General features: G+C 40.0%; 1 protein-coding gene across 2 annotated transcripts in view; it reads left to right on the plus strand.

Moving 5' to 3' along the window:
- SLC35F1 (solute carrier family 35 member F1) overlaps window positions 1-17,376 on the plus strand; it is a 416,388-nt gene that overhangs the window by 364,332 nt on the left and 34,680 nt on the right. For both annotated transcript variants that reach the window (XM_071218638.1, XM_004457695.5), the window contains 2 exons: window positions 7,366-7,525; window positions 16,653-16,809. In XM_071218638.1, coding sequence (XP_071074739.1) covers window positions 7,366-7,525; window positions 16,653-16,809 — 317 coding nt within the window. The remainder of the gene's footprint in view (window positions 1-7,365; window positions 7,526-16,652; window positions 16,810-17,376) is intronic.

The raw sequence follows: 17,376 nt of genomic DNA on the forward strand, positions 1-17,376 counted from the left end.
TGTCCCCACAAAAGCTTCTTTGCATATGATCATTGCAGGAATATTCATATTAGCCAGGAAATGGAAACAACACAAATGTCCACCAAATAACGCATAGGTAATAAAATATGGCATATCCCTGCAATAGAATATCATTTGGCAATAAAAAAGAATGAAGGACTGATTCATGCTACAACACAGATGAAGCTTGAAGATATTATGGTAAGTGAAAGAAGCCAGACCAAAAAGGCCATGTATTGAATGATTCCATTTATATGAAATATCCAGAATAGACAAATCTATAGAGACAGAAAGTAGGTTAGCGATTGCATGGAGGTGTGGGGAAGGGGGAATATGGAGTGACTGCTAATGGGTATGGAGTTTCTTTCTGAAATCATGAAAATGTTCTGAAAATAGATGTGGTGGTGGGGCTGCACAACTATATAAATACACTAAAAACCACTTAATTGTATACATTAAGAAGGTAATTTTTATAGTATGTGCATTATATCTCAGTCAAAATTTTGTTTTAAATCAAAAGTATGAAAAAGTATATTCAAAGTTAAGTTTACATTTAAATGAAAAAAACAACAGGAGGTTACTATCCACCATGTGATCTTATTTTTTGTGTGTAATCTCAATTTTTTTATTCCAAAACTGGAAGGGAATACATCAAAGTCTTAGCAGTAGCTACTTCAGGTTGCTGTGATGATGGGTGATTTTTATTTTCTTCATTAAATTTTTCTGCACTTCTTTAACTTGTAGAATGTGTTGAATATAAGTGTATGTATAAATAAATATATAAGTACATGTTTGGCCAAAAAAGTGTTGTTTTGAATAAAGGAGTTTCTATATTCTGATGACTCTCCAACAAGCCCAAATCTAAGAACATTTTGTGGAGGACCAGGGGCCATTTTGCAGTAAGCACATTATTATGGGCCAAGAATAAGTCTAATAAAACTGAATTCCTTCATCAAGCCTTCTAGTATAGATGTTTTGTTGGGAATAAGGGAGAAAGAGAGAGAGACAGAGAGAGGCAGAGAAGAATGCAGCTATCCAATGCTAAGCATGATACCAGCAGGGCTGTTAGGGTACAACCCACAGGTGAGGTTCCTGGGCTTTGTATGGTCATGACAAGAATTATATTATTTTCCCTCTTTAATCACTTGGCACCAATTTTGAAGGTCATGTTGCACAATTGCATTTAACTCTAACCACCTTATAATTCCATGATAATTATAAGGTGGTTAGAGTTAAATGCAATGAGATTCTGTGTAAGTCAAAAAAATGTAGTATTATTATCAAGCAAATGCCAGTTAGCCCTCAACCAACCAGCCCTCAGGTCTGTGAGTATATGTAGTTGATTTAGTATATATATATGTTTTAGTTTTTTTTTTTTCTAAAAAAAATGATGATTTCTTTTGTTTTAACATGCAGTGGTGACTATATTGGGGATCATCAAGCTTTAAAAGAATTTTTGCTGGGTTTACTTTACATATTACAACACTAATAGAAGCTTGTTAGTTCTTCCATTTCAGTTTAGGAAAGGGGCCCAACTGAGGCCTGCTAGCAGCTTGGCTAAGAATGGGCATTAAAATCAGACAATACACTATAAATATAAAGTGATTTTCTCCAAATGTGTATAAAACTTTTGGAAGAAAATCACTGCCTGCTCCACAGGACAGACAATTAGAATTTTTAAAATGTTCCAGAACAGAAACAGCATAACCCGTGTAACAAATACTTATAATATAGTTTATCAGTATTTTATCAAAGACTTTGCCCTTGAGATTTAAAAATTCTAAAGGAAAAAACAAAACCATAGCCACAGACTGTACAACCAAAAGTGGTAAATTATATAAAGTATTTCCACCCCTATTTAAAAGCCGAACCTGATCAAGCAACGCTATAATGTCTGAGTATAACTTAACTGTTAAAACTCTGAAAATCACTGTGTAATGATAAAGGTATAGGCACACATCAACTTCAGTCGAAGTGATAAAATTCACATTTTGTACAAGAAATAGGGTAAATAAAATCAGCAGAATGGCAGTCATGGGAGACGTAAAATTAGAGAAAGAGAAAAATTAGTGAAAAAAAGGCATTCTGTCATTCCACTGACATTTGTTGGGCATCTACTAAATCTTGGTACTGTGCATACAGTGGAGGAATATGATGAATGAGACACATTCCATACCTTCAGGGAACTCAGAATCCTGCAAGAGGACACAACATTCTTTTATTTATTACATTTTTGTTGAGAGACTCCTTTATGTGGGCACAGCCGGGCTGTGTGGTAAGGCAGGGAAAATCGTCCCTTCTCTCCAGCGCTGACTGAGTGGGCTGAAGACGGGGCCCGGTGCGCCCGGTGCTGCCTGTGGGCTTCTGTGGGGACCAGAGCCAGCCTGTTTCAATCGAAGTGCACAGAAATATTTCATAACAAAATGCCTGCAGAATAAGTACCCAGAAGAGTCCCCCACGACCGAGGAGGGTGGGAAAGCAATAGACCCCGGGTCAGCGCGATGTTGGGCAGGTGTCCGCGCAGGCATTGCCGGCCACGGCCTTAGATGCCACCCGGGCTGGGATGCCGCGCTGCAGTGCCGCGTGGAGGGAGCAGTCCCTGCAACAGGCACGAGAGCCCATCCGAAGGGGTTCGACCAGGGGGGAATAAAAAAAGAGTAGAGAGTAAAGGTCCCTTGGACGTGGGAACTTCACGTCCCAGGGGCCTGTAGCCGCTGTACTGTACCCGGGCAGGTGCGAGGCAGAAGCGCCACTGACCAGCGGAGTTCCTCTCCGCTTCTCTACTCTTCCCACCTTTCCCTCAGGGCTTGGGCTCACTAGGGTTTGTCCTGCAGAAGTCCCTTGGCCCTTGGTGGGGTTCCTAATGGATCCCAGATTCAGAGTTGGGAGCTCGTGTGGACCAGACTTGGAAAACATTCTCTAAGACCAGGATACACGGCGGGGCGAACAGCAACTATGAGGAAGCTTGACAGGCTGTGAACGCAGATTTCGCCCTTACACTGGAAACGTGCATGTCCTTGAGATGTCTACTACTAGGGGAGTGCAGGAACCACGTTAGGGTGTGGGGACAGGGATTATGAGGGAGCACAGATCACCAGGGTCTGGGGAGCATTAACAAATGGTGGGGGCAGCACTGAAAGGAAGAGAAGCTTGAGGGGCTATTAGGAGGAAGTGAAGGATGGGGACGGTGCATAACAAGTTAATTAGAGACTGCAGGGACAGATCCAGTGGTAAGGGACTGGCTGGAGCTGAAAAGAGAAAAGAGAGAGGGAAGAGGGAAAAAAGTTAAATAATGCTGTGATCTTTCAGCATATTAAAAAAATAAACTTTAGTGTTATTTGATGTTGAGTCTCTTCTGTTGTTCTACATTGTCAATACAGATTTATTTTTATTTATTTAGATAACTTCTGAAAGTTGCTCTTGAATTCAGCTCTTAGGAGTCCAGAAGAGACTATTATTTTAGCCTCAACTCTGGCACTAACTTGATTTACTCTTGTCACTTCCTTATCTATAAACTGAGTATAGTCAGACCTCCCTTAAAGGGCCATGATAAGGATTAAGTAAAATGAATGCTTTGCAAACTATAAATAAAAACTTAATGCAATCTACTGTAAATCTTATTTAAAATTACCAAGCTTCAATAATAATAATTCTGGCATTATCACCAGGACTTTAGAGAATTTGCCAAGCCATTGTATGCCTCAGTGTCTTATCATTAAAATCAGATAATTTGGGATGGTAAGCTTTGCTGGAAGGTATTGTAGGAGAATTAATAACATAACAAGAGTAAAATTACTGTAAATCCTGATGAAAAAAGATGCTATATAAACCTAAAGGGTAATGAACACGTTCTTTCCTAAAGAGTATTTAATGTTCTTTGAAACTTTCAAGAGCATGATTATGAAATAGTATTCATTTGTGTATTTTTATATTGATATTTTATCATTTCTTTTTGGATAGAGAAATACGTGCAAAGAAAGTTAAATCTACTCAACATACTAATGACAGTTTCAGAGGTGGGGATTTTTCATTTATTAACTGTCTCTGCTGTAGGAATCTATTAGAATGCTTCTCTCTTTAATTATTCTAACCACAACTTTGCTAAGGATTTAAGCTACCAGAAAACTATTGAAAAATTATTTTGTAAGTATGTTTTATGCTATATGACCAAAAGTCACTAGAAAATATTAATATTAGCCTCTTTACTAACAGCAGCTACTAAATGATTTCTTTTCTGTAGTTACAGATGCAATGTTGAGACCTCCAGCTATAGCAACTAAATATTCCTGTCATTGACCTCAATTAAAATACAGTTTTAAAAAAACCAGCATTATACAGAATTACTGCTGATACCAACAATTTTGTGGCTATGAGCACATCATCACTTCACTGCTTGGGACTTCGAAGTCCTCAAACTTTAAATAAAGGGATTGTAGTGTTTCTAAATTGGGGCAATACTGACCCCTCAGGGGCATTTATAAAGTGTAGCAGCATTTCTTTAGCGGTAAGGGCCCAAGAATGTTAAATGTATTACAGAGAGCATAGAATGGAGCAGTCCTGCAAAATGAAGAATTGCCAGTAATGCCTCAATGATGTCTAATGTCCCTTCTTACAGTGATACCCAAGAGCCTGTCCATTCGTTAATTCATTCAGCCACCAATTATTGATCCTTTACTATCGCCCAATGCCAAGCTCCCCAAGTTTCAATGTTGCAGAAACCCTGGTTTGGGTAGTATCCTCCTTCCCCCTTCTCTTCTTTCTAAAAGTCTTCTTGACTGACACTATCTGACAGTTACATGGAAAGATTTTCAACTCAGCCCATTAAGGGAATAGATCGCAGGACCCATCAGGTGCTTTGGAGTTTCTAATGACACCAGGCTCACTTCAGCCCTCCCCACAGGGAGGCCTGGTTTGCTTTCAATAACTCAGCATTGGACACCTTCAGCTCCACTGACCCAGGGCTTCCAGCTAGATAATGAAATCCCAATTACAAAGCATGTAGCTAAATACTTCAACTGTTGCATCAATCATTTTCAGTTATTAAGACAAAACACCAACTGTTTTATGCCCAGTGAACAGTTATCACTGGCAAACTGAAATTTCCTAATATGCTTAAGTGGCATTTGTGGCACGTTGTAAAACCTGCCTCAGAGCATATTACCGCCTCAAGCAGGATCATTCACTTATTAACTTGCTAATTAACTGTGCAGTGAGCAACTGTGTGCTGTAGTACAACCCTCGCTGCCCCACGGTGATGCCACCCTCTACACATAGCCCCTCCAGGAATACTGTAGCTCCTCCATTCAGCCCTGTGCCTTCACAGAGCTACTTAGCATTCACATGCCCTGCTTCACCTTTTCACCTCACAGCAACCCTGGGGCAGCTAAATGTTCTGATTGATTGTCCATTTTTGCAAAGAGGAGACCAGTGCACAGAGAATTGTGATTGTCTACACGGGTCACAAAAGATCCCAGTGATAGAGGGGCCTTCAAATGCTATTTACAGTGCCAAAAAGCCACTCTAACCTTTCTGGAATGCTTTCAGAATATAAAAACAGTTTTCAACTTCCGATGAATCATGGGGACTCCATTTTGATATTTCTGATCATTAAAAATTCTGGTATTTATATGTTCAATAAAGATACATCGAACAATTCTCATGAGCCAGGCGGTGTTCTGGGTATTGGGAATATAGCCCTGCCCTCGTGAACTTGCAGATACTTTGGGGAAGACAGACATTTTGCCAATAATTCCATAATTAAGGACCATTACAACTGGCACTGCAAAAAAGTTCAGGATGCAAGGAAAGCATCAAGCAGGACCTGACCCAGGCGGGGGCTGAGAGGCTTTGCAGAGGAGGCCGCCCGTCAGTGCGGGCTGCGCAGGAGGTGGAATGCAAGAGTTGGGGCGGAGCAGTACAGATGCAGTGACGGTCCTCGGCGGGAAGGAACAGCATATTCCAGGCAGAAGAGGAAGGCGGCTAGGTCAAGGTGGCAGCAGTGGGTGAGGGTGGCGCAAGTAGCTTTGAGCAACACTTGAAAGATGAAGTTAACAGAACTTTTGATCACTAGATCATAGGCAGTGAGGGTGACAAGAGAGGCAGGGAGCACTACCCGCATCTGGCTGCTGGTCATAGGGGCCCCATATTTAGGGTTCTAGAGGAGGACAGTGGGGCAAGTTCCTGTGTTTCTCGTTTGTTACACAGAGTTTAAGGTCCTATGGGACATCCAGTTTATCCCGTGGAGATGTGAAGCTCACTGCATCTTACCAGGGTGTCGTAGAGATGAACCATGGCGTTTCAGTTCCATGAAGCCCAGATCATCTGTTTGGAAGCAGGGTTATAAACAGGTTTTGAGGGCCTTGTAATTTACAAGGTCCTTTCAGGTGCATCGTCTCTGAGTTTCACAATGATGTGGTGGGAAAGTATGCAGGGCTTGTTAGCTTCATTCCGTTCATAGGAAATCGAGGCTTTGTGAGTTTGTGCTCTGCCAAACTCATGTAAGTGGGGATCTAGAACTAAAATTCAGATCTTCTGACTTCTGGCACCAGGTGCTCCTCATTTCACCATATATCTTGCAACATAATCTGCATGATCTAGGTGAATTCTCCACCAAATCTTGGGGCTCCTATTAGTCAGATGGAATCTCACAATTTGTGGAAAATATCAAAGAAATGAAATCAGTCATTTTTTATATGTTCTGTTCAACCTCTTTTTTTTTTTTTTCTCTATTACAACAGTCTTTTCTGAAGTACTTATAAACTTTTGAGGCTAATATTGTATTTGTAGTTAAAGCAATCTTTTTTTCTTTTAAGAATGAAACTTCAAGGACAAGTTAAAGTATCTTACTGGTGGACAGACAATTGTCTAGGAAAAACTAAGTTTAACTTTTAGGTGTCATCTTGTCTAAATTCTAATAATTTATAAAGCATTATAAGGCATCTGCATCCTCACCTCCCATTCCCAGATCTACTCCTAAAGTACTGGGACAGTCTAAAATGACGGGAATGTTCTCCCATTCCTCACATCTTCCCCTGGGCGCTGCCACGGCTTTGAGGAAGGCAGGAGGCCAAGCTGCCCTGGACACACTAGGAGCTGCAGAATCTTGCCCCCTCCCCCAATCATCTTTTCGATTTGCCTTCACTCCTTTTCTGCAAGACTTAGAAGAAGTTTACAATTAAATGAAAAAAAGAAAGATTACTTTGTTGCAGAGTTGGCTTTAACTGCACACATTCTGGGTCTAAATAAAAATCACAGGTTCAGGGGAGATGCATAACCTTTTCTACAGAACTAAATGATTTTTCTCTGTTACGTGGGGAACTTCCTCCCTGAGCGCCTGCTGTTGTTTGTCCTCCTCCTTCCCAACAGCTCCTGGACTGCTTTGTGATCCCGGTGGTGATTTTGCTCTCCTGGTTCTTCCTGCTGATCCGGTACAAGGCTGTGCACTTCGTCGGCATCGTGGTCTGCATCCTGGGAATGGGCTGCATGGCGGGAGCAGATGTGCTCGTGGGAAGGCATCAAGGAGCAGGTCAGTCTCCGGGAGTTCACAGGCCAGCCAGGGTGTGCTCATGGTCAGGCAGAAACAAGGGCATAAGCGACCTGGTCTTCCTGGCGCCTTTGTCTTCGGACGCCCTGTTACGAATGCTAAGTCGAGTCCCTTCATGCATGGTGTTTTGTTTGTTTGGGGAGGGGTTATTGGTATCAGCAGATGGTTGCTAGGTCCACAAGGTACAGCCTCAAGGTTAACTCGGCAAATTATGAAGAATCTGCTAGGGAGCCTTGATCAGCGTGGTCTCTAGAGGACCCTTTTTAAAGATTGCAGCAATTAAAAATGAAAATAAAACCTTAAAATGTATCAAAATTCCGGTGCTACAGAGGCCTTTTGGGACTGAAAAAAAATGGCCCCCCAAAACCACAGTGAGATACCATTTCACACCCACTAGAAGGGCTACTATTTTTTTTTAATGGAAAATTATAAGTTTTGGAGGGGATACAGAAAAATAGGAACACTTGTTCATTTTTGGTGGGAACATAAAATAAAATGCTGTGCACGCTATGGAAAACAGTTTGTCAGTTCCTCAGAAAACTAAGTATAGAAGCTAAATATGACCTGGAAATCCCACTTCCATGTATATACCCCAAAGGACTGAAAGCAGAGACTTGAACAGTTATTTGCACATTGACGTTCACAGCGGCATTACTGACAATTGCAGAAGATGGAAGTAACCCAAGTGCCCATCAACTGATGAACAGATAATCAAAATGTAGTATATACATACAATGGAATATTAATCAACCATAGAAAGAAATGAAGTTCTAATACTTGTGACAACGTGTATAAACCATGAAAACACCATGTTGAATTAAATTAGCCAGACACAAAAGGACAAACATTGTATGACCTCACTGATGTGAAATAATTCAAATAAACCAATTCATAATCAGAAATTAGAATAGCAGGGTCTGGATTGAGGACAGGGAATGGGGGGTTAACACTTAATTGGCACAGAGTTTCTGTTTGGAGTGATGGAAAACTTCTGGTAATGGATGGTGGTGATGGTAGCACAACACTGTGAATGTAATTCACACCAGTGAATTATATATTTGAATGTGGCTAAAAGGGGAAATTGTGGGCTGTCTATATGTTACATTATGGTTTTTACAAACCATAGGAGTATAAAACACAAACAGTGAACCTTAATGTAAATTATGGACTATAGTTATAGTATAATTTTAAGAATATTGTCTCCTCAATTGTAACGAAGGTACCACACTAATGCAAAGTGTTCATAATAAGGAAAACCAGGGCCGGGGTGGGGGGGTGGGGGAAGGAAGCTATGTAATATGGGAACTCTGTATTGTCCTGCACAATTTTTCTATAAGCCTACAACTTCTCTACTATAAATAAATAAATAAATTTAAAATAAATAAATAACAATGGCCCTCTTCATTAACATCAGAAATGAGATAGGAAGTACTTTTCTGTAGTTCTCATAATTGCCTTTTCTTGGGAATTAGATGATAAAGTATCAAAATTGGGGCATTTATCTTTTGAGACTAGGTCATGTGAAGTATTTGAAATGAATGTCATTTTATGTTAAGGTACGTTATTGAGCTTTGACACACAAGAACACCAAGGTCCAGAGAAGCCAAGTCACTTGTCTACGGTCACAAAATTAGCAGAGCAGGGACTAGTACCCAAGCTCCCAGCCCCTAGGCCAAGCCTCCTTCCCTCTTTCATGTCGCTGGAAGCTGAAGATACAACATAGTTCAAAAGAGAAACAGGCTTGGCCCTCACCAATCTGCCTTCTGCACAGCGTCATCACTCCCCAACTCAGAAGACTGTCTAAAACATACACCAGCATTTCCCAAATATCCTTTTATGAAACTCTGGTTCCACCAGTTATCAATACATGTAATATGAAAAGGCCAATTTATGCTCTGTACATGTAGTGATTCAAACATGTATAATCTGTTTGGATCAATCAGACTGTATTTTTATCAGATACAATGTTGCCAGTTCTAATGTCACAATTTAATCACACTTTATCTCTTTGTTCTCACTACGTAAACACAGACTAAGCAAAAGCCTGTGCCCTTAGTTATAAAAATTATGCTTTACTGAACTCCATCCAGTCATCCTGGAGATCTTGTATTACATGGTCAAGGAAGACGATTGTACTGATAGATATGAATGTGTGAGCCTAGAGTGTGGGCCTAGCTTGAGTTGACTTCATTAGAATGTATTCACTAATCCTGTAAAAAAAGGTTTCTTACTTTCACCTGAAATATTAAAAAGAGTACTCATTAAGAAAAAGAAATCAGTCTATATGAGGGCTTTTCAAAGTCATTGTTTTATAAAACAATGTAGGTGTGGCTAAAACATACTGGAGAGGTATTTTATCTATTCCTGTGAATCTGTTTTAAGACACATGCCACCATTGCATTATTAACCCATGAAATACTGGTGTTTACAGAATTAAATTTCATCATTGTGGAGCATGTTCAGTGCCAATTACATGGTATGGTGTTCTAAGGCCAGCCCAAATATAGGATCCAAGGACACATGGTACGAAATATTTGTGTGCAATTAGGCTCCACTTTCCCTCTACAAAATCATTAAACTAGCCAGTAATAAGCTATTTATATCAAATAGTTTAAAAAGAAAAAAGCATACTGGTTTTGAGGTCAATTGGTGTTCACCATTATCAAATATATTCCATTTGTTTTTACCAGGGGGCATAAAACTTCTCAAAATTATTTCAGACACTCAGCTGAAGTAATTTTAGCCCAAGATAAATTGTCATCCCAAAATCAAGAGCTTTTCACTGGAAAAGAGAATGCCTAACTTGATCCCTTTTATATTGATTGATCCATAGCTCAACTTAGCTTTGGGTTTTGAAAGTTTTGTCCTCAAGCACATTGATAGTAGCCTGTTCAAAGTTACTTTGACCTCAACATAATTAAACACGTTTTAATTCTTCTTTGTTAGAATGTTTCTTCATCAGCTATCTAGGACTTCCTCCCTTTGATTTAAGCCTTGCTGAAGGAAACTTTTCAGATGACACCAGATATACCAGATACAAAATATAAATGTCAAAGTACAGGATAATGTACCATTAATAATGCTTTTGATGCAAACTTTACCAGCAAATTCAACCACTATAGAGAGAAGTAGGTAGAAGACTCTGCAGCCCACTCTGTCTAGAGTGGTGTACAAAATGGGAAGGGCCCAAACTACAGTTAGGTTCCAATTCCATGCATGGCAAAGGTACAACTGGTCAACCACCATAGGAAGCTTCCAGACCTTTGAGCTCACATGAAAGAAGATATCTTTTCACATTTGTTAGTAAAAATCCGTGTATGTGACAGGTGTATTTTCTTCTCTCTTTGCCCTCTTAGCTCCATGTCAGCATTACAGGCTCCTCTAAAAGTCCATTTCTGCATTTACTGATGCAGGGAAGAAAGATGTGAAAAAATTGGCTCCTAAGAATATTATAGCTGTTAGAGTATGTAAAAAATGACTTAATAAGTCCAGAGAGATACATCTCCATGACTTTTCTTCTTTCCTGAGAAAACATATCAATATAAAAAGGAAGTTTAGGAAGTAATAGGATTAAAATAAAACTCCATTAAAATAGGTTGTTATTATAAAACATGTTTCTTGCCTTTCAAAATTTCCTTTTTCTACCACAATACATTTATTGAGTCTTATGGTTCACTCACCTAAGACATGAGACGCCTATAACAACAATCTGGGAAGTGGACTTGGCTCAACGGATAGAGCGTCTTCCTACCACATGGGAGGTCCACAGTTCAAACCCAGGGCCTCCTTGGCCTGGGTGAAGCTGGCCCACGTTCAGTGCTGATGAGCTCAAGGAGTGCCATGCCACGCAGGGGTGTCCCCCACATAGGGGAGCCCCATGCACAAGGAGTGCACCCCGTAAGGAGAGCCGCCCAGCATGAAAGAAAGTGCAGCCTGCCCAGGAATGGCGCTGCACACATAGAGAGCTGACACAACAAGATGACACAACAAAAAGAAACACAGACTCCCGTGCCGCTGACGACAACACTGACAACAACAGAAGCGGACAAAGAAAGAACACACAGGAAATAGACACAGAGAACAGACAACTGGGGCAGGGGGGAAGGGGAGAGAAATAAATAAATAAATCTTTTAAAAAAGAAAAAGAAAAACAGACAACTGGGGCGGGGGGAAGGGGAAGGGGAGAGAAATAAAAAATAAATCTTTAAAATAATACAAAAAACAACAATCTTTCTTTGTTATTAGACATTTATTGAAACTGAGGCTCAGAGAAGTTAAATGACTTCTGCAAGGGCACATGGTATGGCCTAAATGTAAAATCTAATCATTCCCTTTCTGCTACACCACTTAATCCTTGTTTTTCCATAATTGTGACTCTTATAAGAAATGTACAGTTGTTCTACCATGGTAAATTAGGGTGAACAATTGTCCCAGTTTGCGCAGAATTGAGATGAATTAGGGTGAGCAATTGTCTCATGTTGTCTAGAATTTAGAGGTTTCCCCAGACCCAGGACTTTCAGTCCTAAAATCAAGACAACCCCAGGCAAACTAGGACAGTTCATCAGCCTATTTGAGATGCAAATGTATTCAGTAAGCATGGTACATTTTCATGAATTGTACTAATATTAATAGTTTGTCTCTCAATAATCTACAATATTATAATTCACCATGTATTTCATAGCCTAGTGGTGAGTAGTGATTTTTTTAAATAACCTTCCCTCTTTCCTCCCACCACTACCACACATACTCAAATGTCCTTCCAACCATGACTTTCAAGCTCTCAAATAAAAATCTAACAAGAAGGCTAATTCTTATAAAGGAATTACGAGTGGGCTTATTAGACTCAAGGGGCAGTCCAAAAGGAGGAATGCCCAAACCAGAGGGACAGGTTATGCCAAGGAAATGATTGATTTGCTCTTTTAAGCCTCCATTTATTGGGCACTTACTAAGTGCCAGATTCTATGCTAAACATTTTATGTGTATCATTTTATTTTATTTTCACAGTCACCCCACTATAAGATAAGGGAGCTGCAAGTCAGATGTTAGAGCTTGCCCAGTGTAGACATCTTATAAGTAACAGAGATGTGCTTAGAACCTACATCTTCCTGAAATGAAGGATGTTGCTGCTCCAGACCTTTACCATAGGATGGAGTAAGACCTTTTCAGTCTGCTCAATTGAATTAGACATTTATCGAGAGCTTCTAAAAGGCCAGGATCCTTGCTAGACACCACATGGAATATAAAACTAAGTCAAACTTTATGCCCTCCAACCTTACTTTGTAAGAGAGAGTGGGGTGGAGGGCAGACAAGTAAGTTAACAAGTAACAGACATGGAACAGAATATGCTAGGTGCTCTAAGACAGGTACGGATGGTGTGAAATTCAGAGGAAGAGAGAGGGTATTGGGTTGAATGGACTTGTAATTTCAAATGTGTCCATTTACCCAAAACATTATTGCCCAACATGGTTTCATACATAAATGAGTGGCAGGTTTGCTGGGTCATTTCCCCCGTGAATATTGCACAGAAACTGGTGCACCATGTCAGTGCTTCATTGTGTGAACAATGCAAAAGCCGTGGAATAATTCGTTACAATTTCCAGTTGACTAAATACAAATTTTAGATGCAAAATATTAATCCTAGTACTTGCTAATACTTCTTATTATATCAAACACTTCATTTTTAACATGGTTTGGTAAAATTATGTTCTGATTAATTTAATTACATTTAATCAACTAAATTTCCATACCCGCTATATGTAGATGTATTGACTTTCAAACGATTTGCAAATTGGTAAATATACTTAACAGTGACATCATAATAAATAATATTTCATCTTTTGCCTCTCAATTTAGAAAATACTTCTGAACTTGCAGTTACTCAAAATTGTATTATTGGGAAGCAGATACGGCTCAACTGATAGAGCACTCCTACCATGTAGGAGGCCCAGGGTTCAAACCCAGGGCCTCCTGGCCTGTGTGATAAGCTGGCCTATGTGCAGTGCTGCCATGCACAAGGAGTGCTATGCCACACAGGGGTGTCCCCCACATAGGGGAACCTCATGCACAAGTAGTGCACCCTGCAAGGAGAGCTGCCCTGTGTGATAAAAAGTGCAGTCTGCTCAGGAGTGGCACCGCACACACAGAGAACTGACACAACACAAAGAGACACAGATTCCCAGTGCTGCCAAGAATGCAAGTGGACAAAGATGAACACACAGCAAATGGAAACAGAGAGCAGACAACAGAGTGGGGGAGGGGGGAGGGGAAGAAAAATAAAATAAATCTTTTAAAAAAATTGTATTATTATTACCAGTAATTATCACCATATTGGTGATGTGCTGGTAAGTCATTTCTTAAGATAGTCAGAGGCCAGTTGGCAGAATAGGCCATAACTTTGTAGATATGGACTATAAAGCAAAAGTTTGGTGAGATGATTTGCTGAAACAGCATGCCTCTTTTTAGGGTGTTAGAAGACAGCCCGAGAGTATGGGTGGCAGAGTCAGCTTTAGGGATCAGCTTCATCCTCTCCCCGGATTATGCTGATGGCTCCCACCAAGAAGGGAAGGACCCTTCTGCCCTCAACGAGGTGGTGACCAATGAGGCCATCAACATTCACAAGCGCATCCATGGAGTGGGCTTCAAAAAAGCACCCCTCGAGCTCTCAAAGAGATCTGGGAACTTGCCATGAAAGAGATGAGAACGCTAGATGTGTGCATCGTACGCTAGGCTCAACAAGGCTGTCTGGGCCAAAGGGATAAGAACGTCCCATGTCTTATCCGTGTACAGTTGCCCAGAAAACATAATGAGGATGAAGGTTCCCCAAACAAGCTCTGTACATTGGTTACTATGTACCTGTCACCACTTTCAAAAGCCTACAGACAGTCAATGTGGATGAAAACTAGCAGTTAATTATCAAATAAAGTTATAATTTAACTGCCAAAAAAAAGATTGATATTCTTCCAATTCCTATTGAAATATTTCATTGTAATTTAACTTTCTTGATCCATTCATGAAACATTAGTTTTATTAACTAAGAATTCTATTAAGCAGTACTTCCACATTTCACAAGTACAATAATTGAGCTCCATAATAATGACCCTTGTCATCACCAGATTCTGAAATGTCTCCTGAATGCAAAGTGACTGAATCATGTTCATTATCATTTTATAATTTTAGTTATAGATACATTTTGTTGTATGGATCATTCCTGAAATGAACTACTTAAAATTAAAAGTTTTGACATTATTTTGTAGTTGGCACATAACAAGATTAATCACTGCCAGAGATTACAGCAACTTAACGTCCCTAGGAGATGCTCCTTGAGACCTCTTATGAGGTTTGCTTTGTCGTCAGAGCCTCATCAATTTCTCAGCTCATCTGCTTAGCAGTGATGGCTACTCCTCATAACCCTGGGGGAGCCCCCAGCCCCTGCCAGATTCAGTCTCAGTTTGGTTCCCTTGAGTGCGATTCCAGCAGGCTCTTTCCTTTTAGATGCTCTTTCTCCATCTCCCTGAAGTTTATCAAGGAGTAGGAAGTTGCCATAGGAAACATAGCACCATGTAGAATAAATATATAATCTTACAAGGTGACCAGAAACATATGAAGGAACATTTCCCCAAGCACAGCTCAGCTCCTTTCAAGTGAAGTCACTACCTAGAGAATGTTCAATGCTCCCAACTAAACAGTGAGAACATCAGCTCTACAATTTTAGATGGGTCCATCTACCTGGGAATGCAAGGTGATGGGTGAGTCCCTCCCTTAGAATCATACTGGAGAGAAGCACCTTCTGTCCTGTACCTTCTGTCCCAGAGCTGCATGTTTGCTGAGTGCCAGAGCCACTGGCCTGCCCACAACAGAGTCAGAGACCCCTGGGTACACAGACCACCAGTAGGCTGCATCAGCTACTGATTTCCACTCTCCTTGTTCACTGGCTTCACACCTCCTGGAGTAAGAAGAATTCACTTAATTGGAGAAAATATCTGGGTAAAGCATTTATTAAAAATTGGGCATAAATGGAAATTAACCAAAATTGAGTTTAGAATGTTTTAATTTCCTAGAATATTCAAGCAAATACCATGAAGTGGGTCAAACAATAGGAATTTTGTGCTTACTGTTTTGAGACTAAAAGAAAGTCCAAATCAAGGCATCCTCCAAGGGGTGCTTTTCCCCAAACACTGTGATGTTCTGGGGCTTGCTGCTGGCAATTCTTGTACCTTAGCTTGTTGCATAGCAAGCCTCACCTGGCCATTCCATACTCTTCTAGTTTCCTTGATTTCAGTTTTTACTCCCTATGGCTTCGTTTCTCTGTGTCTGAATTTCACTCTGCTTGTAAAGGACTCCAGTTTAAAATTAAGAACCAACCTGATTACTCTGGGACGTGCCTTCTTAACTGAAGTAACCTCATGAAAAGGACCTACTTACAATGGGTTCACACCCACAGGGAATGGATTAAATTTAAGAACATGTTTTTCTGGGGTACCTACAGCGTCAAACCACCCCCCAAACAGATAGATCTTTTTTATGACATAATTAATGTGAATTATGCATAGTTTCACTCTTATATTACTTATTTTAGGGAAGTTGAAAATCTCTACCCGTAATTCCCTTCACTGTCATTTTACAAGAAGCATACATTTTGCCCATGATCACAATAAAGAGTCTTGACTGCCTCTGCTGCAGCTTCTCTTCCTCTGTAGCAGAAGTGGGAATACAGACTGATCCTTTTTGTTCTTGGGTGGAAATTCAGATTGACTCTGTTTGTCCTTCCCATGTACACTAAACTGTTGGAAAGTTCCCTAAAATAGGTATAACATGTGCATGTATTAGCATGTATTCGTAGACACATACCTCACCAGGAGACTTTGAGCTTTAAGGGTAGATGCAATCCAGAGGACACTGGTCTCTCAATCTCCCAGTTGGGGACACATGGGCAGTTTTTCCTGTCAGAACATATCTAAAGTGCAGATAAACAAACGTCACTAAATCTCAGTAGGTAAATCGTAGAACTCCTATAAGAATGTCAGGAATAGGCAAAGGAAGCTCAGTTTGCCGGTGCCAGATTCTTATTAGGAAAATGTTGGTGAACCTCCCTCTATTTCTTGGTTCCTAGGGGAAAATAAGCTGGTTGGGGACCTTCTGGTCTTAGGAGGAGCCACACTTTATGGTATCTCTAACGTCTGGGAAGAATATATCATCCGAACTCTGAGCCGAGTGGAATTCCTGGGAATGATTGGACTCTTCGGGGCATTTTTCAGTGGAATTCAACTGTGAGTAAAAATAACAAGAAATTCAGAGATGAATGTTATTAGGACTTTTTCTTATGTATTTTTTTCCTGTGCAATATGGCTGGTCATTTTATTTTATAAAAATCACAGCTGGAATCCTACCTCTAATCTCCCACACAAGGGACTTATGAAACCTGAAATGTAAGCATCTTTGTTAGTAAATTTCTTCCAAACTAAATATGTTTATTATAAATTATTGTAAAGCATTTAATGAATTTTGAAGATAATTTTCAAAAATCCCTTAGAAGTACACTGATTCTCCCAAACTAGCAGGCTCTTACTTAAAAACCAGAAAAACTAAGTCAAAGGCCATGATTCAATGCCCTCCTGATAAGGGAAATTCTGTTTAGTAGTGACAATTGCTGATAGAAAACTTAGAGTTTGAAATTGGCCTTTTATAGTTTTGTTCTTTTATTGCTCATGGATTTGCAAGAATAAGCCATATTTCAAATTCATCTCTTGGAAAATTAGTTTCCATTTTCTTTAAAAATGTAGAGATATAGCACACACACTTGCTAATCATAAAAAAACACAGAGCCACCAATCTTG

This window comes from Dasypus novemcinctus, chromosome 11, assembly GCF_030445035.2.
Source record: "Dasypus novemcinctus isolate mDasNov1 chromosome 11, mDasNov1.1.hap2, whole genome shotgun sequence".
NCBI classification, from domain to species: Eukaryota; Metazoa; Chordata; class Mammalia; order Cingulata; family Dasypodidae; genus Dasypus; species Dasypus novemcinctus.